Source organism: Cataglyphis hispanica, chromosome 19, assembly GCF_021464435.1.
Source record: "Cataglyphis hispanica isolate Lineage 1 chromosome 19, ULB_Chis1_1.0, whole genome shotgun sequence".
Taxonomy (NCBI): domain Eukaryota; kingdom Metazoa; phylum Arthropoda; class Insecta; order Hymenoptera; family Formicidae; genus Cataglyphis; species Cataglyphis hispanica.
In genome coordinates this window covers 5,070,913-5,095,042 of record NC_065972.1, presented here as the reverse complement: position 1 = coordinate 5,095,042, position 24,130 = coordinate 5,070,913, and the positions used below count along the sequence as shown (strand labels likewise).

Here is a 24,130-nt window from a genome sequence, read left to right as displayed (position 1 = left end):
AATAGAGGTGAAGGAAAATCAAGCATTCTTATCATGCGTGTGGTTACGTGACTTCGATTCGACGCTAGTCACGTTAGCGTCAAGGAAAAAGAAGTTGAATTTTCTCAACTTCAGCGTCAAGCATCAAGCCGTACTGTTGGTCAGTATTGATGCTATAATAAATTTGATGCTATAAACTCTTTTCATGAGTTTTTACAATATACATAGCGTCAACTTTAATGACGTGATCTACTTTAACGTTAAAAATGAGCGTCGAAAAGCGTGAGCGTCAGCGTGAAAAGGCACCTTTAACTTAACCGAAAGTGGTGAAATTGGTTGCGTTCCGTTTCACGCATAGAGCGCATAGATCGCTTGGAAATCTATATGTTACGTGAATTATAGATTTTCAGGCGATTTATGTGCTCAATGCGTGAAACGGCTTCCATTGGCTCTTAGCAAACCTGACCACATGCGGAACATTTTTTATGACCATTTCTAATCTACGACTGTGTTCCGATTTTCCAAGTCAAGAAAAAAGAAGTTGGATTTTTTCAACTTCGGTGTTAAACTGAAGGATGAATATTGAGCCGTATTGATGGCTAGTATTGACGCTATAAATTCTTTTCATATGTTTTTACAATATAACGTCAATTTTAATGACCTACGTGACCAACTTTAATGACTTACGTGACCTACTTTGACGCTAAAAATGAGCATCGAGTGTCAGCGTGAAAAGGCACCTATATTTGTGTTATTTTTCTACTTTAGTCCGTTCGATGTAAATGCACCCGTACTAAAACATTAGTGCGTCTGAAACTTAATACTCATACCAACGATTTTACGATGTAAACTAGGTTTATGCTCTTACCAATTCTTTATAGCATAGAAAGTGTAATTATAAAAATAGTGAATAAAAATCTAAAATTTATATGATTTTATGAATCTATTTATTTACGCGAAAAAATATTTTTTCCTTTCAATCAGTGTTAATATCTAAATAAATGGAATGGGAGAAAAGATGGATGCCTTAACATTAGGCTCACATAGGTAAAATAATCGAAAGATTGATATGTATAAATTTCCATATATAATGTGTATGATAATAAAATTTCACATGTTTCTTTTTTCAGATTGGTTCATCTTGATTTAAAGGGAGCACCGCCACGGACTTGTTATTTCGAAAAAGTATACGTAAACACTTATTCGTAAACTATTATTCGTAAACACTTAACCTTATTTCATATATTTTAAAACTTTGTGTATTTTGATTTAGAAAAAATTTCATTTTTTTTAGCACACAAACATAAAAAAATATTTCTTATTCTATTTCTATCTTTATTAATTACTTATTATAATACTGTCTTGTGTCATTTGATGATTGAGCTATTTTAACAACCGATTTTTTCTATTTGTTATTTTGAACTCATATTTGCTTATACTTATCAAATAGTTGTTATCAGACGTTATATCTTTAGATTCTGTATTTATGGATAAATAAAATGTCTAAATTTATAAAAGATATTGATATTTTGAATTTTAAGTAATCAGAAAAATGAATTAGTTTTGTGAATTAAAATTTTGAAGCTGAAAATAAATTATTGTTTATTATAACATTATAATAATAATTAAAACATTACTTTTTTTTAACAGTATAATAACTACTTTTTCTTTTAATTTTAAATGGACTATAACTATAATTTTAATTTTAATATAGATACCATGATATTTATAACTTTTTTGTTTCTTTGTGTGCACTTATTTTTATTCTTATGATTCAATAGAATATTTACAGCTTTTTCCATTATTGCGAACATGGGGAGCTACTGGATTATTGTTGGAATGGGAAGATACATTTCCTTACAATCGAGAACTCTCTCCAATAGGAAGTAATGGGCCAAGCAGTTTAGCAAGTGGATATACAATTCAAGAAGCTGGACACATTTTGCAAATAGCAGGAGATTGCGGCTTGGCAGTTGTCCCATTGGTACAAACTTTTGGTCATATGGAGGTATGCAAAAAATATCTCTCATTTTGATTTATTTATTTTATTTTATAAAATTAATTATTATATATAATTACTAAATTTTTTATCTTTTCTTTATTTTTGAAATTATAATTCAAGAAATATTGCTTTATATATTTGATTTATCTATCTTTTATAATTTCAATTACAGTTTATCCTGAAACATGATGAATGGAGATCGTTACGTGAAGTAGAAGCTTTTCCAAGTTCCATTTGTCCATCAAATCCAAGAACTCTACCATTGGTCAAGTCATTAATACGTCAGATTGTTAATTTTCATCCTGACATACAATATCTACATATAGGTTCTGATGAAGTATGGCATTTAGGCCTTTGTTCAGTCTGTACTAAACGAGCTACAGCTAGTAAATATGGCAAATTTTCATTATATTTGGAACATATTTTGGCAATAGCCCAATTTATTCAGGAAACTTATCCATACTTAAAGATTATCATTTGGGATGACATGTTGAGATCAATAGACTTACAGGTTTTGAACGGTATCTCAATATTTTATTCGCGTTATATATGAGGTCATGCAAATCTTTTTGCCAGTGAAACTAATCTTTTTTCTTTCTTTTTTTTTGTTTTGTAGAATATTACATTGGAAAATATGTAGAACCTATGATATGGCATTATAATCCCAGGGACAATTTTATGTTGCCTAATGGTATCTTTTTACTCTCTCTAATATTATTTTCAGAAATTTGTAGATATATAAAAATATTTGCTGGATTATGATAATTGCATGAAATTATAATTATTGAATTATTTGCTAGAATTGTGGGATAAATACAGCATAGTCTTTTCCAATATCTGGATAGCAACTGCATTCAAAGGAGCTACTGGTTCCACACAACATGTACCTGTAATTCGACATCATATAAGCAATCACGAAAAATGGCTTGAAGAATTGGGAGTTCATGTAAGTAAGATACATGAATTTCGAGGTACAGCATTTACTGGTTGGTCAAGGTAAGAAAAATCAGAACTTGTTATACACTATCTTAAAATATAACAATGACTACAATCGTAATTTTAGATATGATCATTATGCTACGCTATGCGAATTGTTACCCACAGCTATACCATCATTAGTTTTATGCCTGAAAGTTTGGCTCTATGGTTATTCAGAGGAGACACATGCGCAAGTTGCAAAGAGCTTAGGATTTATTGATCATCCGTTACATGTAATACCACAACCTAGACCAATCCCGATACCTAGTAATCTGCATTTTCCTGGATGGCAAGTAGCTGTGGGTGTAGAGTGGTTTCTTAATTTCAAAACGAAATTTCATAATATTATTGACAGTGACCAGTAAGCACACACAAAAGCAGTTTATATTTATTATAATTTAATTTTTTTAAATTTTGATTTAAATTTATAAAATAATTTTTAGTTATTTATTTACATACATGAATATGAGAGATATATATTTATTTGAAAAATATATTGGAATATTTATTGATAATTATTTAAATATAATATATATAATAATGTAATATATAATAATATAATATATATAATAATATATATATATATATATATATATATATATATATATATATATATATATATAATAATGATTATTGTTTAAATATAATAAAATACTTTTTTGAATACTTGAGATCTTAAAAAGCTGAGAAAGTGTGCATTTGGATCTCAATTATATTCAAAAAGTAATTGTCCTCAATAGAATTATGACGTGGATGAATCCATGGCAAGTGGCAAATAATTACACAAATCCCATGCAGTTGGAGAATTTAATACCTACTTTTACAGAGTAAATATTTTCACAGTAATTAGCTATATGAAAATATATTTTGCGAATTTCTTGGAAGATTGTATACCTTTTGTTTCAGATTATTATTAGAACTGTCTTCCCTAGAGGGCTATCTACGAGTTCAAATGGAAGCGATTTTCTTCTCGTCGATGATTGAAGAATGGTTAGGCACCAATATTCAGCCGATGAAAGTAAAATTAATAGAACTGAAACAAATAACTGAGAGTCAATTAAAAATAAGTAATCGTGTGTAATTTTTCTTTTACTTGAAAAATCGGCAATTAATTTTGAATATATCACCCACAATATGAAACAAAACAATTACGCAAAGTTCCATTTAAAGAGATTATGAAATGCTAATGATTAGATTAAATGTTAATGATTAGATGAATAATTAATTATTTTTTGTATGTAGAGAAAAGTTACTTTTGTACATATAAGTTATTGCTTATAAAATGTAAGATTTAATAAGGTCTATTATTTAAAAATTTTAGCCTATTTTTTCAGAAAAAATTATTAAAAAATAAATACAATATATAATTTTTTGATGAAGGAGACAGAAGATAATCAAGAGCCAGTGTGGTTATTTGTGCACATATGTTTTATTATAATCAAATTACATTCATTAAGTTCAAACAAAAATCGCATAATATATGATTGGTTCATAACCAACATTTTCAGGGAGATTTATAAACTTTTTCTCCCAACATTCTATTTGTCAGAAAAGACACAATTGTTGGCCTCTTTGACAGAGCATTTTTACTCTCACATCCAGAGTTTCAGTTCAAGAATATTGAGTTGATTATAAGAATCCTTCTCAGCAATGGTTATTCATTGCAATTTATTTTTCAAATCTTTCACTGTGTCTTAAAACATTCAATAAGTCAAAAAATAGAAAAATAAATATCGATCAGGAAGCGAAAATAGAGACTTTTACATATTTCACTATACGATACATTTCTACTTCCGAACGATATATTAATATTACGAAAAATCTTAATGTCAAATTGTTCTGCTCAGTTCTACTTTAGTCTTAATAATTTACGTAGTTACATCAGAGTTAACAAAAATACTCTTCCTAAAGCAAGAATTGTCATTTATAAAATTAACTGCAGCAATTGTAACGTCTCATATGTCGGTCAAACAGGAATAAAATAAACAATACAAGAATATCCGAGCATCGAAATCACATTAGACGGAATACGATGATCACTCTATTTTAATATCCAATCATAGATTAGAATTTAATCACGATTTTGATAGGAATATAGTCGAAATTCTGAATAGTGAAGAGTCTTAAGAAGATATCTAAAATGGTGTACATTAAGACAGAAAAACAATCTTAATTTGCAGACAGATGCGTGTCTATATTATGCTTATATGTATATGCTTATATGAATGTAATTAATAGTTACCAAAACTTCGAAAGTCATGCCGTGTTATTTATAAGCATTCTTCTGTACTTTGTACTCATTTTTACTTTATGTATCATGGGATATGAAGAGACTTTTAAGGCCCTTGTAGAATGCAAGAATACGAACAAGAGAATAGCGATAGCGATAGACGATATCCAATGAAAGATCTGCTTTTTTGAAAATGCAGTGTTCTCATTAGATATTGCTTATCACTATCGCCTTGCATTGTGCAAGGGCTTTTAACATTTTGTTTGTTGAACATCCATGTGTAACATTTGCTTTCTGCACAATATGAGTGATTCACTTAAGTTCGATATATTCATATTATCAGTTGTTTTTTAAAGTACTATGTATACTTTATCAGACAATCTTTTTCTGTCAAAATTTTGTTATATTACATTTACTTTCTAATAACATAGGTGTGACTCACCTTTATTATTGTTAATTGTTAGATTTTTAATATAATATATTCTGTACACTTTATAATTATGCTGAAGATGGTCCACAAAAGGAAACGTATGCTTTTTGCAATTATATTTATCACTTAATGAATGTACTTAATTTAATTTTGTAATAAAACATATGTGCACAAATTATCGCGCTGTCTTTTGATTGCCTTCTGCCTCGTTTATATAATACATTCATATTAAAAGCTTTTATTAATTATCGATCGAATATTTTAAGATATGCAGATTTTGCGCGTCATAAAAATATAGTATGCTTTAAATTAAACAATATAAATTTGCAATAAAAAAAACACTTAGACAACATAGTTAGAAATTGAAGAATTTAAATTATATAGTTACGCAAAATATAATATAAATGCAATAAAAACTAAATATTAGCAATTATAAATATTTAATTAAATATATAAATTTAAATAAATAATTAATTTAATTTAAATAAATGAATAATTTATAAATTGTATAATTATATAATTGTATAATTCGTATAAAAATTGAATTCTTATTTTGTTTCAAACAGTTAATTTTGTAACGATGCATCCCCCATCGTTCCCGACATGTCAACGGTCGGAAGTCTGTCGCCCGGCGAACACCAGCAGCCCTATTCTCTAACTTCCTAACGACAATATCACTAGCATGATTCGTTACGCAGAATTGACGGCACTATAACGAAAAACGGTATTTTATAATTCAGTCTAACAATATATGTCGATAAAAGTATTGATAAAATATTGAATTTCGTCGTTAAGATATCGAGAGATAAAGGATCCCTCGATACGATCCCTGTAACGACATAAAACGACACTAGTAAAAAGTGAATTTTGCGATTTAGTTTTGCTGTGTGTTACTATTATTCATTGTCATAATAATTTAATTTTTGCAACAAACTATAATAAAGAAAGAAACGCGAGTGCAAAGTTTCAAAGATTACAAAGTAAAAACCGGGAACAGCCTAATCTATTATATTCTTGACGCGTTTTGTTAACAAACATAGCGCCCTATTTTTAATAAATATGTATGCAGCCGTTATACGGTCGCCGAGCAGCGCCGAACACTCCCGAAGAACGCCGAGCACCATAAGTTAAAAATCCCGCGTCGTTTACCCCATCCCGAGGGGTTTAAACGTTGCGGGTAACGTTACGCGACGGGTATAAAAAGCCCGACAGATCTCTGATCTGTACCAGATCGGTATCTGATTCCGCTCGAGCAGTACGCACGAGAAATTACCAGACACCGCTTCGAAATCGTCAAAAGACAGAGGAAAGGAGGTTGATGTATTTGCAGCTTCCGTCGAGAATTCTCGATTATCTGCTCTAGAGACGAATCCTTCTGAAAAACCTCCATATAGACAGAGAACGGACGAGTTTGTCGCTCTTCTCGAGCATATTCGAGCCTTACGGTTTTAACCCCTGACCTCTGTGCACAGACGCTTTCCACGTACCTTTCTGGGAACACGCGCCGCGTCACCTTCACCTTTAAATTACAAGATGGTAACATTCCACGCAGAAACCTGTCATTAACCTGCCAGCAATATGAAAATGTTCATCATCCAAACTTATTCCATTATCATCTTAGAGATCTAACGCGTAATGTTGTATTAATATTCATATAATATGTCACAAATCTCCTAATATTATTTTTATTAAAAAACCCTTACAAAAAAATATTGACAAAAATCGATTAAACACTATTGATTTTCAACCAATCAAGTTTTTTCACCAATAATTGAATAGTTTAAATTTTTTTTTCTTCAGTATATGGCATTTCACAAAAATACATAAAATTAAATAAAACTCTTTAATAATGTATTTTTGGAATATATTTATATATATATATAATATATATACATATATATATATATATAATTTTACATCTTAAATAGAGAATAAAGAATAATTTTGTAATTTTATCGGACGTTTATCTGCCCAATTTTTAAGAAACGATCAGTCCAATATCTGAATTTCCTATGGTAAGAATGTATCAGAAATTAGACTGATAGAAATAGTTGCATTTTTAATCTTCTGCCAATTGCTCTTTGCACGCTTTATATAATTCTCATGGCTGAATCTCAAATGCGAGATAGATGCATCACACGTCACATAGCGGTAAACAAATGAACTAGCAATTGAATACTACATATTTTTTTGTAAAGTTTTTGAAATGTTACGCGCAGTAACATTTTTCATGAAATATTAAATAAATGATATTTTTGAATCTATAAAAATATGCACATCAATTATTAATATTAAACAATTTTTCATAGTTTTGTAATATTTTCAGCATACGCAAAAAGTGAAATGATTGCGCGTAAGTTTGCTGAAATATTAAAATAAGATCCATTAATTTTCCAACAATATTATAAAAACTTTATTGTAAAGTAAGTGATAAATATCAGTAATGTGATCATTAAAATGTGTAAGTTTGTAACCTACCTATAATTTTAGTGCAATGTTCAATGCTGTGAGGGACACATTCCTCAGATATAAATGTTCAAAAAAGTAAAAAATCATCCGTGATCTACTTAAAAAAAAAATATATACAATGTATACAATATATAGATCTTATATTTTCAAAAATACGCTAATAAAGAGCTCATTTTATTTGATTTTATGGATTTTTTGTGAGATTTCATATACATTAAAACAAAAGTTTGAACTATTCAATTGGTGAAAGAACGACTGAAAATAGTGATTAATCGATTTTTGCCAATGTATTTTAATATAAATAATATTTATATTAAAATTTAAATAATATTTTTTGTAAGAGTTTCTTAATAAAAATAATATTAGGAGGTTTGTGGCATGTTATATGAATATTAATATAACATTATTTGCAATATTTCTATTAAGAATATATTAATGTCGTTGGGAGATTAATGATAGGTTTGTTAGGATGTTTGATAGGAATGTTATCATTTTATGTACAATTTAAAGTGACTGCATCAATCTTATAACTAATTACATAGATTTATTATAGATGTTTTTCTAAAAAAATTAAAAATTAAACTCATTTAAAAATTTATTAAAAAATTTAATCATTTAAAAATTCATTAAATTAATACTATTTTCTTTTTTTTGTGTGCGTACTAATTGTATCAAGAAATCTATTTCATAAAATCAAAAATATATTAGTTGTTTTTAATGTAATTATTTAGGCAATTGGATATATTTTATTTATCTATTTTTGTGCGTAAAAAAACAACTAAAATTATATTTTTGATTTTATAAAATATAAACCAATTATATTATTCAGAAATCTGTAATTTTAATTTATAAATTAAGAATTTTCTTTGTTAAATTTGATATACATTATGTGGATTTTGTAAAATATTTTGATATCAAAGAAATCTATTATCTTAGTATAAAAATTTTGCTGATTATTAAAGTTTAATAAAATTTTTAATAAATTTTAATTGTCTATAAATTAATATATATATAATATTATTAAATATTTTCTCAAAACATAGCTGAGAATTTTAAATAACGCTTAAATAAAAATTAAATTTTATTTTGTTAGAAATATATGTGTATAAATCTGTCCTACATCCATAACAAATGTCTAATGAACATCTATGATGGATTTTTAGATGACATCTACCGTGGAGATAATATGAATTTCTATTAGAAATCTATACAATATCCACTGTGGAAATAAATGTCGCATGGATGCTATATGGACGTCCAATGGATGCCATGTTTCGTGTGGGGTGTACAATGTGTATGTGCACAATAATGTCATATGTACCATGTGTATGTGCACAATGAGGATTGGGAAGTAACGCGTTACTTATAACGTCGTTACTGTTACAGTTACTTTTTTTCGGTAATGATCGTTACTTTTTTTTTGTCTGTAACGGTAACAATAACGTCGTTTTCATTTTTACAGTAACGGTAACGAATTAATCGTTATATACTTTTCTATTATCTTATATTTATTCAATAAATTGCGAGCTGATCACGCGCATTATTCTTGATTGGATAAAATTATTTCGATATAAAAGCGCTGAAAGCATATAGCTTATACTAATGGAGAAGCCATGGCGCACGCAAGGAGGATCGACAAAGAGAGATATATTTTTCTGTCAGTAGAGTATATAGGAGAGTTCTAACTCAGGTCCTCCGAGGGGTATGCGGAGCGAGGTGAGGCTGTGCGGAGAAATGACGTCATGCGGGGGAATGACTTGCGAGGACAGAGGATGCTCGCACGTTTGTTTAGGATATGTTTACAATCGGTGCGTAATAGAAAGGCCGATGTAATAAAGTTCTTTTAACCAACAAACACAACCGTATTAATAATAATTTTTTCTAATGAAATATTTAAACAAAATAGAATCATGGGGGTGTTTTATTCATTTTTTTTTCTTGGAAGAGCCGTTTATCGGGTGTCGGATACATCGGTCAGGAATGCATGAATTTATAAATAACAATAATAAAATACCCTTTTTTTTAAGAAAAGCCGTTGAACGCCGATGTCCGTCCGCTATAATTTATAAATAATAATATAAAATAATAATAACAAAATAAAATATAAAAATATAAAATAAAATAGAACCATTGCGGCATCCTTTTGATTTTTTTTTTAAATAGAACCGTTGCGGTCTTCTCTTTTTTTCTAAGAAGAGTCTTTTTTTTAGGAAAGTTTTTTCCATCGCTTACATATCTATCTTACATATAAGGAAGAGCAGCGAAAGAAATAGATAATCATTTCTTTTTTATTTTTTTAACACATTTATTTATATTACCATACATCACCTCGTTTCACACAAAAGTTCATCCACAGCATAAGCTACTAATTCGCAATGTATGACAGATCTTTTATCATAAAATTCGCGTAAAATTTTGACTGCATCTTCTCTCATAGCACTAGGCATATTACTTTGCAAACACCAAACAAATTGATCAAAGATCGCATTTACGTCCTCAGTCTTCTCATACAGCTTTAAATATTCGTAATTAATACAATGTTCGAGTTCGAATAAAAATAATATAGTTAATGGTTCATGTACAAGCAAGAATTGTCTACTGTTAGTTTTATGACATTTGCATCGTGTATTTTAACATGTTCCATTACTAAATATTCAATTCTTAGCGACGAAGGTGTATTCGACTGCAAGAATCGCTCAATATCGGCACGTCTTTCGATGAACGTTTCCCACATTTCATGAGATAATGTTAAATGATTTCCTCGGATATCGCCAAGATGTAATTCCACAAAGGACGCAGGTCCCACGCTGATTCCAATATGCAAGTATTTATACGCCGTGCACGTTAATGCAAATCTGCGTACCAAAATAAGTGGTCTATAATGAGATTTACTACATCTGAAAAAAATACAATTAAATATGGAAAAGTATATATAAATATGGAAAAAACATATATGAAAAAAAAATATATATATATATATATATATATATATATATATATATATATATATATGAAACATTTGTAATACTTACGAATCAAGCGGTTTCTTGTATGGCTTAATTTCGTCTCGGGGAACGTAATAATTCATGCGTCTGTCACTATTGCTGCTTCTTTCAGCAGAGTACATTTTGTCTTTCGGTTATGAGAAGTGGACTGTTGGTACGAGCGGCTGATACAAGACTGAACGCTAGAATTATTACGTTGTAACGGGCCGCTTCACAAGCGGTTTCGCGTGCGCGGACAGCGCAATCGGGATCAGGATTTGTGAAGAGGTTGAAACACAATTGCGAGACGTGAGTTGAAAGATACGTCGTTTATTTGCCACTCGATGGCAATAGTCAGCTGTTACAATGATACGAGTCGATACAATAATATTCGCACTGTTGTGACGCCGGTCTAGACAGTATTTTTGCGCGTCTCGTTAAAGGGCCCGGCTCGAGGCGCGGGCGCGTGCTTGTCGGTGCGTGCTTGTAGGCGCGAGGTGCGCGCGGTAAGGCAGGCGCGTGTTGACAACGTATGTCAATGGGCGCGAAGTCCTATGCGAGAGTATTATCGATATCTCGCGGTGTGATATCGTATGCGCGGTAAGGCGTGTACAATATGTGGTCGGGTGATCGGCGCGAACTGCAGGATAGCGACCTGCAGTTGATGTATGCGTCGGTATCGGTGACGCGGCGCGTGTACCCAGAGAGGGTTCGTGGGATGCGACGTTGCGCGGAGTTCGGACGGTCAGGATCGTAAGGCTCGAGAATACTCGAGGAGAGCGGCGAACTCGTCCACTCTCGGTCCTTTATGGAGGTGATAGGATTCGTCTCTAGAGTAGATAGTCGAGAATTCTCGATGGAGGCTACGAACACGTCAACTTCCGGTTTACTGTCTTTTGACGGTTGCGGAGCGGTTTCTGAATTTGTCTCGTGCGTACAGCTCGAGCGGATTCGGTTGCCGGTCTGGTACAGATTTGTGATCTGTCGGGCTTTTTATACCCTTTCGGTTACAAAGCGGTTGCGACACCCGCGCCGTTTACATCTCCCTCGGAGTGGGGAAACGACGCGGGGCCTCCGGCGTGGAGCGTTCGGCGTTCACCGGGAACGCTCGGCGCCGCTCGGCGATCGGCTGTTTGCGACAAACACCGTTGGTGTTTGTTATTAGTTTAAAAATAGGGTGCTAAGCGCCTTTGCCCCTGCCCGGCTGGTGTTCGCCGGGCGGCAGACTTCCGACGGGCGACGTGTCGGGAACGATGGGGGGATGCATCGTTACAACGTTTCCCGAGACGAAATGAAGTCGACATGACAATACCCATACATTCCAAAGTACAATGTGGTGGGATTAATGCTCTGAAATTTAGGAGAAAGAGACGGTCAACTTTAAAAAGAATTCTTAGAAACGACTCATGAGGAAAGAAGTGGTGGAAGGGAAATAAGAAAAACATTAATTACATTAATACATTTTATTTTTTAAAAATATCGCAATTCTTTTTGGCGTTGCGACCACTAATTAAATATTTTGAATACATTTTGTAATGCGCAATTCTTAACATGTTTTCCACATCGTATAGTATTAGTAACATCTAAATTATTTAAAGATTCAATATCTTCATAATCAGCATCCAAAGTTTCGATGATTAGTTTATCTCTCGCATAATTTTCAAGCAAATCCACCAGCCATTCTCGTTTCTGGCACCCCTTGACGTACACGAAAGCCGGCATCTCCTCTTCCGTACCAAGCACCGCCGATGTAATCAAATATTTAGCCATGCTGTACGACACGTTTCCATCTTCTCATCGAAATCCATGATAATTCGCAATCAGCCAGGAAGCACATGACTTGTCGGATTTTGTGAGGAGATTCCATGGCATAGGATATGTAAAAATATAATGCGCCAGAATGGTCCTCTTTCTCAGCACTGCCACCTCCTTTACAAATTTCATTCCGACGAGGAATCCTTGCAAGTCCACGAACGTTGGTACGGACATAACTTTTTTCATATCAGCACGTCGAGAAGAAGAAGATTGCAATTGATCTTGATGCATTGTAGGTTTTATATCGTCTCATCCGCCATACTTAGGCGATTTTGCGCACAACGTTGATCAATGGGTTGTACTGAATCACGCGATCATGTATGATAAGACAGTACGCAGTGGTATTCATTGGCACGTTCTCCTTAGACTCGAATTCTAATCTCACATCCACGGTAGCGCTCTTGACCGATTCGTTTTGTCGAGAGCAATCGATAATCATGAACGGACAGTTTTGTAGAAACTGCGTGACGGTGAGACTCGGCTCAAGATACTCGTATCCGTAATAATTCTTGCAGAAACGCTGATACCTGTTGTATAGAATCGACCATCTGTTTTTATCAAAATCCAAATTCATATTGTCGTACGAATAACATTCCGAGTTCAAATAAAGTTTCATGTTGTTCAATTTGCAGTCGTCGAATCGACACAATCACATCCTCGGACATGATATTCTTTCGACCTGTCTGTAAAGCGAAGACAACATATCGCGGCTTCTCCAATTGAGTCGCGGTCTTAATGGCCCACGAATGTTTGGTTGTACGCTGCAATAGCGGAAACTCGTACAGATCTCACGAGCGAAAACCCTTGTTGAGGTATCGTCCGCTTTCCAAGGCGCGCAGCATCGACAGCTTGTTGATCTCGTTCAATATCACGTGTGGCATTCGCCATTGTATCTTGAATATGTTGACCACAGGCTCCAGTGCCAAATTTCCAATCAGACAATTGTTGTCGTTGCGCGATCGTATTAAAATTAATTTGTGACAAGCATTAATCACCACGCATCTATAATCCTCGCAAAATCCCAATAACATGTAGAGTGGTACGCAAAAATTGAAATATTCGTTCGCATTAGTGTGCGCATCCCAGCCGGCGTTCCTCATAATCAAACGGTTCTATCGGATGATATTGTTACATAGTTCTTGAGTGTGCTTGTTATTCCCACATTTCTACTACGATCAATCTCCACACCATCAAGTTCGTATCGAATCTCATCGAACATGAACGCGATACAATTATTTTCTAGTGCCACATCAGACCCTTCGGCTGGTTTGTTTATCGTTAATTTTCCCTCGATGTATAGAAAACTCTCATATGGCAGCGTATACAGATCCTGTTGTTGTATAGGTATTCGTATCTCGTCGCTGTGCTCAAACGTCGTGTTGGCGTACGAGTTGTACATGTAAGTTTTGATCTTGACGATACGATCATCAAAGACCGCCTCGCCTCCGATGTTAAGAATATCGGTCATGTTCTCAGATATTTCGTACCGCGAAGCCCAAAAATTGTAAAAATTTAACATTTGTAACGTTGAGCTTCTTTCTCGTCTTTTTAGCGTAACTTAATGATAATGATGATAATGGTGATGATAATGATGATGATCGGATGATATCATCAATCGGTATCGTAAAGATATTATTATCTCTCGCCTGCTTCGAGTCAACACGAGCATCTCATGTGTCGCACGTTAATTTTGTCGTCGTCGTATGTGCAATCTGATGGTGATCTCTTCTCCTCGAAAATCGAGCAATCGTCCGTTTTGATCCGCGACGCGTATCGTTAGATTAGAATGCTCCGCGCGATGATCGGCAAGTAAATAATCTGCGCCGATGTCTCCGATATCTTATATCCTGGTGGCACACTCGATGAAAATTCATGTATTGTATAAACGCGTTTGTCGTTACTGTACGCACTCGCGATCATGTTACACTCTATGCGGATAATGTTTACGTTGATGATATTAATCGGTACGTCCGATTGATGCCACTGTCTCGACTATAATATGTGATTTGAGAATCCCAATAACGATCCGATGTTGTTGGGTTTATTAAAGTTTACTCTGAAAACGCACTTCATCTCGTTATTCATCGTATTGTAATTAGCACAGAATACTATTGGGTATTCTACGGCCTCGTCCTCGTCACCGTTCGCTCGAATGGACTCCTCTCCCGACGGGATATCACCGCGTTTATCGAACGATTGCCGGAGCGAATTACACGTCGCGGGCGTTTCCGTAAAATTTCACGTTTTAAAAATTCATATATGGCATGTATCTCGTACGATCCCTCGGGAATCGTAATTTCCGTGTCATTCTCATCAAAATAAAATTTATTATTCGAGGAATTTACGTTCGGCACCGTATGATAAGTTTCAAAATTTGTTAGACCGAGCTCGTAGTCACTGTCGCTCAAATCCACGACTGGATGGTAATGTGCCGCGAGGACGGCATCTACTCTTCCCAGTCAGCGTGAATGTCATAGACATGTCGGTAAAGCTGTCTAACGATTACTGAGTCTTAATGGCGCATCGTCAGGCTTTAAATTTGCATGCATCGACCGTTCGGAGAAACTGCAGGCACAATTGTTAGCAAATGCTCTGATCGTAAGTTTGAAAGGATGTGCGATTGTACTCGATCTTTGTCACATTCCACCCGAAATATCGTACCAATTCATTCGGTGGTCGAAGATTACCAAAACTGTCGAAATATATAGCGCGATTCTCCCTCTTTGCGTAGGCCACTCAACCAGGGCCCGCTGCATTGTCCAGATTTATGATACCGCTCTCGTTTCGACGTGTACCACCGATCGGTAACAAGTCACGCATGAAAACACCTCTAAAGAATGGTATACGCATACGTTTCGCCAGTTGTTCTAATTGTTTGTTCGTTGTCACACCCCTGGGTATATTTAACACCTCTTTGACGTTTTTTTTTTCTTCGTTACTACTCCCTGTCCACGTTTGTACAGGCCAAGATACAATCCATCTCCATATTTGTATGGAGCGAGATAAAATCCATGACCTTCCATCGCGCGATTGTGACGTTGCAGCTCCTCCAGCTGACGCTGCGCGGATTTGCTGTCGCTCACCGCCTTTGCCACATTAGCCGCTCCACCGATCAAGGATCCGAGTGCGCCCAACATCGATAGAATCAGCAATACATCATCTCGTTTCTGTTGGAAGTATACGTTTTTTGTCGGCTTTTTCCTCGTAGTCATCGTTCTCGTCTTTGTTTTCGTCTTCATACCCATACCGATTTTTGTCTTGGATTTCATCACCCAAACAGCTGTGGCTACGGCTCTCTCACCGAGAGTCGAATTTTTCGCAACGATGAGTCTTCGCGCTCTCTTGGCAAGTATTCTGTCAGCCACGTGTCTCTCGATAAGATTATTGCTCGGAGAGTATGCTATATCGTGCTCGCGGCACGCTGCGTCAAGTGAATTTATACCCTGATCGCCTCTCGCCAATCGTTTTTCCAAATGCCCGGGCCGCAAAACTGATAGCCTACGATATGTAACTCGAAAGGAAGGGCATTTATCGCGCGATTTAATAGGCCTCTACCTATTTTCGTTGACATTCGCTGCAATCTTTTATCGATGCTGGGCCGTCGATGTGCGTTTGCTGCCACGGTTGATTGTAATGTTTGTAACAGCGACGATATTGTTGAACCTCCAAATCTGCCTTTATATGTTTCGAAAGCTTGTCCCACAGATAATGGACGTGATCGCCGTACATTCGCAGCGGAACGGCTTTCGGCATAAATTGTAATTGTTCCGCGCTTAAATCACAAATATCGGAAGGTTTCGATAGCAGGATGAACATTTTTACAACTGAGCGATTGGCGGATCCGCGCATCTATAAATAGGTGCTCGATCCAGCATTCCTCTCAATCAGCAGTGTGAAAATGAGATTCGTGCAACAAACATTGGCGATAATCAAAGTGACAAATTGCGACGACAAATTACAATCAATGGGGGACGATGCGGAGAAGCGCAAGCATGGTATGGATGCTACCGACTACTATACGAGGTATCATTTGCGGTCCTTCGAATTGCGGTAAAACCAACGTGTTGATAAGTTTGATAGAAAGTCCACACTGTGTACATTTCGAGAACGTGTATGTGTATTCGAAATCGCTTCAACAGCCGAAATATCAATATCTAAAGAATTTATGGATATCGATCGACGAAATTGGTTATTTTACATTCTCCAACAACAGTGACGTCATTCAGCCGAGCGAGGCGCGTCCAAATTCAATCTTTGTGTTCGACGTGGCATGCGATAAGCAAGATGCGAGAGAGTACTTCTCAATGGGTCGACGCTCGAGCGTCGATTGTTTCTATCTCTGTCAGACGTGCGCGAGAATACCTAAACATCTAATACAAAATAATGCGAACTTGTTGATCTTGTTTAAACAGGATGGTACTAACCTGAAACATGTGTACAACGACGTACACGTGAACACCGACATGTCGTACGATGAATTTTATACGTTATGTCGCGATTGTTGGCAGCACAAGTACGGATCTGTAGTGATAGACAAGAACAGCTCGCTCAATGATGGTCGATACAGAAAAGGATTTAACGTGTTCGCGATACCGCAAAACAATTAGTCGCTGCCGATATCTCATCAGGGTGAAACGTGATCGACACTTTGTTTTTCCGCGATGGTTGCGACCGAGAGGAGCGAAAATATTTGCAAGCGCGAGAAGATTGCGAGGAAAATTGCGAAAACGAGCAAATCGATTCGCAAGAAACATCGCGCTATGAAGACCGGTAAGATTGAGGAGGATATCATGTTGGACAGGCATTTTAGACCTCTTATCGGACCGCTACAAAAAATCGTCGATAATTCTAGTTCGATCGTGGTGAAGAATGAGCCGGAGAGTAACGCTAACGCGAAAATTGAAACGTTACCCATCAAGCGAGAAGGAGGAAGATGAGGAGAAGGAGCAGGATGCAACACCGAAAAAGAGGAAACGATCTGACGCCAAGTCGGATCGCTCACTAACATCGCATAAATCGGAACGATCGGATGTTTTACTGAATGAACCGCCGATAACATCTACACCAACCGCGACAACGAGAATCGTGCAACCTACGATATATCCGAATCATCGCGAGCGAAGATGTTTTCGAAACCACGGACGACTCACTCGTAACGTCCGTTCGAAATCAATTGCGTCAGAAGGTCAAGAAATGTTGCGAGAGCACTTGGGGTTTCTGGGATAAAAATACATGGATACTCTCCTCGGTGGCGATGAAAAAAACGAGATCGATCACGTATACGGGATATATTTCGACAAGAATAAAATGATGCTCGCTAACAAACAATTCGATATTAATAAAGATGACTTTATAATAATAGACAAAGTGAGGTACATTGGTACACCAGGATTATATGAGTTGATCTTTAAGAGAATGCCCGATGATGTCATTTACACGGAGGACGATATGCAGAAATACAAGAACATATTATTGGCAATGAGCGCGCATAGACGCAATTACGATGCGCAAGGCCAATTACGGAGCAACAAGGGATACAAGTATACACAAATAATCGCACCTTTGATGTCGATCGAATCAAAAAAGAAAAAATCTAGAAAAGGAATATTCATGGCTCGCGAGATGACGCTAATCGACAACAAGATCGATTATGTGCACTGGGATCCCAACGAGCTGGTGGATCGTCTACGATTGCTCGATGCTTCGCGTCAAGCTGGCTACAACGCCCACGATAATGAGAGCCTGTCGATCATTGAGGAACTTCGAGAAGCTGGCATTATTATAAATTAAATGGTGTCTCTACAAAACTAATCAATCGATCGATCAATGTCGCTCGCATCGGTAATGCATATTAACAAATTTGGGATATCCGAGCAGAGCAGGGACGTGATGAATATCTTTTCGTACCGTCAATGGAGCGGATTAATGAGAAATTTTGTGCGCGATAATGCTCTATGTCGCACTGTTACGGGCTTTGACGCAAGGGTTCGCAAGATTCGCCGTATAGCGCAACCTGAGGCTGATACCGATGTCGTCAACAAACTATACGTGGATCAGTGCATTAAAATGTTGAGGAATCAACAGAAAGAGTCAGACGAGAAGCTTACTGCATTCGAGAAGGACGTGCGAGCGTTACAGGCTGTAGTAAACGAGCTTCGGCATGCGAACGCTAGATTAAAAACGCCAACGTACAACAATGAAACGTCAACAAACGATAACAAAACGCCAACAAACGACAATGAAAAGAAAACGAACGTCAACGAACGACAACAAAACACCAACGAATAACAATGGACAGCAACAAACGGTCTAGGATCAGTTATGAACGGTTGACAAACTGCAATGAACGGCAACAAACAGTTCAGGAATGGCTGTCGGACGGTTGTCAAACGGCTCAGGATCGGCTCAGGAACAGCTATCAAACTGCTCAGGAACCGATCAGAAACGGCTACGAACGGACCGTTATAAACGGCAAACTGATGACAAAGAACGACTATTAAATGATAGAAATAAAATGGAAATTAAACGGAAATAAACGACTGTTTGAATGGAAAAAAAAGTTTGAGATATTATAAAACATTATGTAATTTCTTTGCATATATTATTACGCGCCGACCAGTCACCGCTAAAAACATGACATTAATCCGATTAAAATTCGATAAAAATATCGAGAAGCTACGACTCGTCAAGGAACTGCATGCTGCGGCGAGAAGAAATTTTCCTCGAAGACACGTCATAGGGATACGATGACCTGTGGTAGGCTGACATCGTCGAGATGCTTCTGTACTCGCGTTTCAACAGAGGCCATCACTACATACTTACCGTCATTGATGTGCTGAGCAAGTACGCGTGGGCCGTACCGCTCAAGAGTAAAAGTGAAAGCGAGACGGCTAATGCTATCGCTGAGATAATTCGAGATAGTAAGAGATGTCCGAGAAACATGCAAACCGATATGGGGAAGGAATTTTACAACACCGACGTGCAACGCTTCATGAGAAAACATGACATCAATCATTATTCAACGTATTCGGTATTGAAGGCTTCAGTCGTCGAACGATTCAATCGCACTTTAAAGAACAGCATGTGGAAAATGTTTACGCTCAATGGAACTTACAAATGGGTAGATGAGTTGCCGCGACTCGTGTCGGATTACAACGCGCGCAAGCATCGAACGATCGGTATGCGACCCGTCGACGTTACCCCTGCGATCGCCGAAAGTCTCTTGGCTACGGTGCACAGAGCGATAAAGATAGCGGGTCCGGCAAAGTTCAAAATAGGTGACTCGGTACGCGTAAGCAAATACAAGACGATTTTTAAGAATGGTTATACACCAAATTGGACCACCAAGATGTTTAAGATTATTAAAGTGCAGCATACTAACCCCGTAATTAATCTACTCGAGGACTATCGTAAGAAATCTGTCGCTGGAGCATTCTACGAGCATAAGTTGCATCGCGCAAATTATCCGGACGTGTATCTCGTGGAAAAAGTACTGCGCAAGAGAGGTGACGAGGTTTAGGTGAAATGGTTGGGATTCGATGGATCGCACAATTCTTGGATACACAAGGACAATGTAATTTAATTCACATACAAACTGCATTTTATTTTGAACATATAAAAAAAATGAAATATGATACATATAAATAATCTGAAATATGTAAAAATATATGTAAGATGTATACAGCATATAAAATATAAAAGAAAAATAAATATAAAAGTATATTTCTTTTATTTTTTTGCTTTGATAGTCAACAGTATAATACATTGTGTTACATACATATACACACATACACACACATACACGCATGCACGCATGCACTATATTACATTATGTTACATTATATTACATTACATTATAAGGGTATTCGGTAATGTCCCCATGGTAACGTGTCGGTCGTTTCGGGTACGATATACCACTTGTCATCGTACGGACTCAGAGCAATTTTTGTCTCGCGGATGGTATATACTTCATGCAATTTTGACCTTATACATGATTGCTGTCGAGTCATTTCAATCTCTTCGTGAAAACACTTCGTGTAATCGTCAAAAGTTATAGTACGCGCAACGACGTTACTCTTGACGCCTTCAACCTTTTTCGTATTCTTTTTATCATCTACTCGTAACGCGTACATTTTTGCTCTAAGTCCAACGAATTCGGTTATGATTGCGCCATTATTTTCGTCTTTCATTAAACCCGGTACTTTTTTATTTACAAGCGGTATATCGTACGCATTGTTAACCGGATAATCGCTCGTGTCAAATCTATCGATATCGCGTTTCATGTTTTCATATATATCGTCACATTTAATGTAATAAATTAAACTATCTGTATCGGTGTACATGACTTTACAATTGTCGCGATATAACGGTAACATGTATTCGTGATGAAATTCGTACAAACACACTTTCGATATATCAAGTATGCACATACCGACGTAGATTGGTTTATTGAACATTACCTCAAGTTTGCGCAGTTCAACGGCGACTAAATTTTCTAAAAACACGCTTCTACTGTGAAAATTAGGTTTTGCAATAATTGCCTCCGCGCCGTATCGTCCGTCCCACTTCGTTAATAATTTTACATTAACATGATTGCGCACGTTTTCCATAGTTTTATCGAATACCGCGTTATTCATTAATTTATATAAATTTTTTTCAAAATTGTTTGTCGCCCTCATTCTAAATCGGGTATTGAATTCAATGTAATCGGAAGTCATGCGGATTGAGTAAATTGCAATACGCGATGTTTTTTTGTGACGCGAAGACCATGACACGTACTGCAGGTTGCGATAGTGTATGACATAACGTTTTTTATCGCACAGAGTCGCGAGGAGCTTGTCCTCTCGCTTACCTGGAGGTTTGTCGAGCAAAACGGTAGATCAGCGTGCACGTCATGTTTACTTTGCGGATACTCCAGATCGACCTCGAGAATATAACCTGTTGGCGAATCCGAAGAGATCGCGCTAATGTTAAAATTAGAGATGTCATCGACCCATCGAAATTCGCCGTAAGGTAACGGTTGACACATCGCCCAACCGTATAAGTTGTTTACATCGAAATACATCAAATACGATGAAGATTTCGATGGATCGTACGACTGTATATACTTATTATTAGCATGCGCGTATCTGCCGGAACAGACTTGACTTAAACCGCCGCGTATTCCCCGTTCGATAAACATAATCATGTCGATATCAGTAAGTAATTCGAACGTATATTATATAATATTTGTATGTTTCAACATAGCATCCCACGTGTATCCGGGAAGAGTAAAATAATATGCGGGATCAAGCCCATAACTTTTAATGCAACTTTCGCGAAAATTTTCAAATATATCTGCTAATAACAAGACATCTGTTTTTAAATATAGATCGCTGTATTCGCCTAGCGTTCGAATGGAGAACCGCTTCCAGACAGTCTCGGCGTGCGCGTTCTCGGATACAGTGTTACCAGTCAAAGAACTGTGAAATGAATCGCGTGGTGGTAAACATGTATCTTCCAGCCTGTCGACGCAGACCATATATTCGGAAAGACGCCCTTCCGTGTTAATAAATTGAAATTGTCTTCTTGTACATTTTAAAATTTCGATTTTTAAATTTTGAGTTTGTCTTTATTTAAAAAGATGACAATTTGTCAAGACTGACTGAAAGAAATTTATATGAATCTATAAAACGCAATTTGATACAATTTTTTGATTCCTGTTCCGCAAGTTTAACATTTTTTGTAAAAGATATATATTTTTCTTTCGTTATCGGCAATAAATCGATTTTCTCTTCGAACGCTGTAGCTATTTCCTTGATAATGAAATGTGAATCGTAACCGGATAAATTATGAAAAACTATTGGAATATAAAAAGAGTCCTTATAATTTAAATTGCAATTTGAATGCGCGGGACCTCGGTGCCGCCCGGTCAGATGGCAATGATCGCATACTCGTGTATCATCCGGCGCGAATGGTTTCTCGCAAATGTGACAATGTGTCGCGCTGTTAAATTTTTCCCATTCTTCTCGCGTTAAATTTATCATGGGGACATTCATAGTTAGAATAATCTCTACGCGATGCGCTAAATTTTTAAGTTCTTCGACGAACCACGCGATACAATCGGTACTCCGGCGAGAATGATACGAATCGAGAATGATACGAAAGATAACGAATCGTCGTACGCACAATGTACATAATAAGCGATATTAAATACTTGATGATGTTGATAGTTTCTTTCTTCTTCCGCATTTTTCCAAAATGCACTCCAAGTCGGCATATACGACAAAAGGCAGCCGCTCTTTCCTGCTATAATTGTTGAACTTGAACCACTTTGTCGTTCTCGTTCAGTAAAAGGATGGCGCACTTGTTCATTTCTTGGCAGTCCACCGTATGCGACTGCAATTTATTCTCCGATCCAAGTAATGTAAACATCTGTAAAAATAGAAATATTTAATTTTTCATTTGTAAATGTATTTAATAAAAAGAAAAAGAAAAAATATATAAAATATTTATTTAATTAATATTATAAAATATATAAAATATACGTACCGATCACAAATGTATTTTTGACAATTATGTTTGCTCAGTTGCGAGCTAACGAGGCGGGATAAATTCTTAATTCACGCAAAATGTCCGACGTTGTCGTCCAGTGGATCTTGCTTGTAAAACAAGTTGACGTGTTTATCTCTCTTTAGCTCTTTTTCGCTCAGTCGGATCGGGACAATGTTTTTTTCCTCGAGGCAATATACATTTATGGAGATATCGTTGGCAAGTTCGAATTTTTTAATTTGATTCACAGTCACTAGAAACTCAATGTCCTGGAGATTCAGTACTGTCGTATAATGTGGGTACGACGATTCCCGGCTTACATTCCTTGCAGCTGGATATAGAGCAGCGATCAATGCCCACGCAAAACACTCATTGTCATTGGATTGTACATTAATCACCGCTCTTTTCACTATTATTTCTCGAGATAATTCAATATAACATCCCGCGCACATTGAATTATATTTATTTATATTAATTGTTAAATCTAGTATTCGCGACAAAGCCCACCCACGCGTTCTTGAAATTCTTCTAGTGAGACAAGGGTGGGCTCGATGACGCACCGCTCGTACCATTCACATAAATCGGTCGTGTGAAAGAGTTCACAGTTTTTCGTATTAATGCTCTTATTTGCACGCTTATCACCCGACACAAACTCAGCATTAAACACTGTATTCACTTTCACACTAAAATGTTTTTTAACATGTTTTGCACAT

The 24,130-nt window shown here is 36.0% G+C and overlaps 2 protein-coding genes across 4 annotated transcripts; one reads left to right on the top strand and one right to left on the bottom strand.

Annotated features, from left to right (window-relative positions):
- The first annotated feature begins 476 nt into the window (after positions 1-476).
- LOC126856643 (hexosaminidase D-like) lies at positions 477-5,794 on the top strand. Of its 3 annotated transcripts, XM_050605345.1 has the most exons (10): positions 477-870; positions 964-1,026; positions 1,110-1,164; positions 1,772-1,987; positions 2,154-2,502; positions 2,598-2,672; positions 2,782-2,977; positions 3,045-3,320; positions 3,700-3,786; positions 3,866-5,794. In XM_050605345.1, exons 2-10 carry the CDS (start codon positions 986-988, stop codon positions 4,038-4,040), a joined length of 1,470 nt encoding a protein of 489 aa, XP_050461302.1. In that variant the 5' UTR covers positions 477-870; positions 964-985; the 3' UTR covers positions 4,041-5,794. The 3 variants fall into 3 exon arrangements, 2 of the variants coding, with proteins under 2 accessions (XP_050461302.1, XP_050461301.1); XR_007688380.1 differs by having other exon boundaries at positions 478-1,026; positions 3,632-3,786; positions 3,866-3,927; XM_050605344.1 differs by having other exon boundaries at positions 478-1,026.
- A 4,720-nt stretch (positions 5,795-10,514) lies between these two features.
- Positions 10,515-11,513, bottom strand: LOC126856672 (uncharacterized). The gene is made up of 2 exons (XM_050605404.1): positions 11,121-11,513; positions 10,515-10,985 (listed from the first exon to the last, which is right to left on the bottom strand). Exons 1-2 carry the CDS (start codon positions 11,213-11,215, stop codon positions 10,655-10,657), a joined length of 426 nt encoding a protein of 141 aa, XP_050461361.1. The 5' UTR covers positions 11,216-11,513; the 3' UTR covers positions 10,515-10,654.
- Positions 11,514-24,130: the final 12,617 nt, after the last annotated feature.

What these genes read in the sequence shown, in the direction of transcription:
- LOC126856643 (XM_050605345.1), top strand. Translation starts at nt 986, where the DNA reads ATGGGAGAAAAGATGGATGCCTTAACATTAGGCTCACATAG. An exon ending in GCATTTACTGGTTGGTCAAG is followed by an intron (nt 2,978 to 3,044) that starts GTAAGAAAAATC and finishes TCGTAATTTTAG; the next exon opens with ATATGATCATTATGCTACGC. An exon ending in AATATTATTGACAGTGACCA is followed by an intron (nt 3,321 to 3,699) that starts GTAAGCACACAC and finishes TGTCCTCAATAG; the next exon opens with AATTATGACGTGGATGAATC.
- LOC126856672 (XM_050605404.1), bottom strand. Translation starts at nt 11,215, where the DNA reads ATGTACTCTGCTGAAAGAAGCAGCAATAGTGACAGACGCATGAATTAT. An exon ending in TACAAGAAACCGCTTGATTC is followed by an intron (nt 10,986 to 11,120) that starts GTAAGTATTACA and finishes TATTTTTTTCAG; the next exon opens with ATGTAGTAAATCTCATTATA.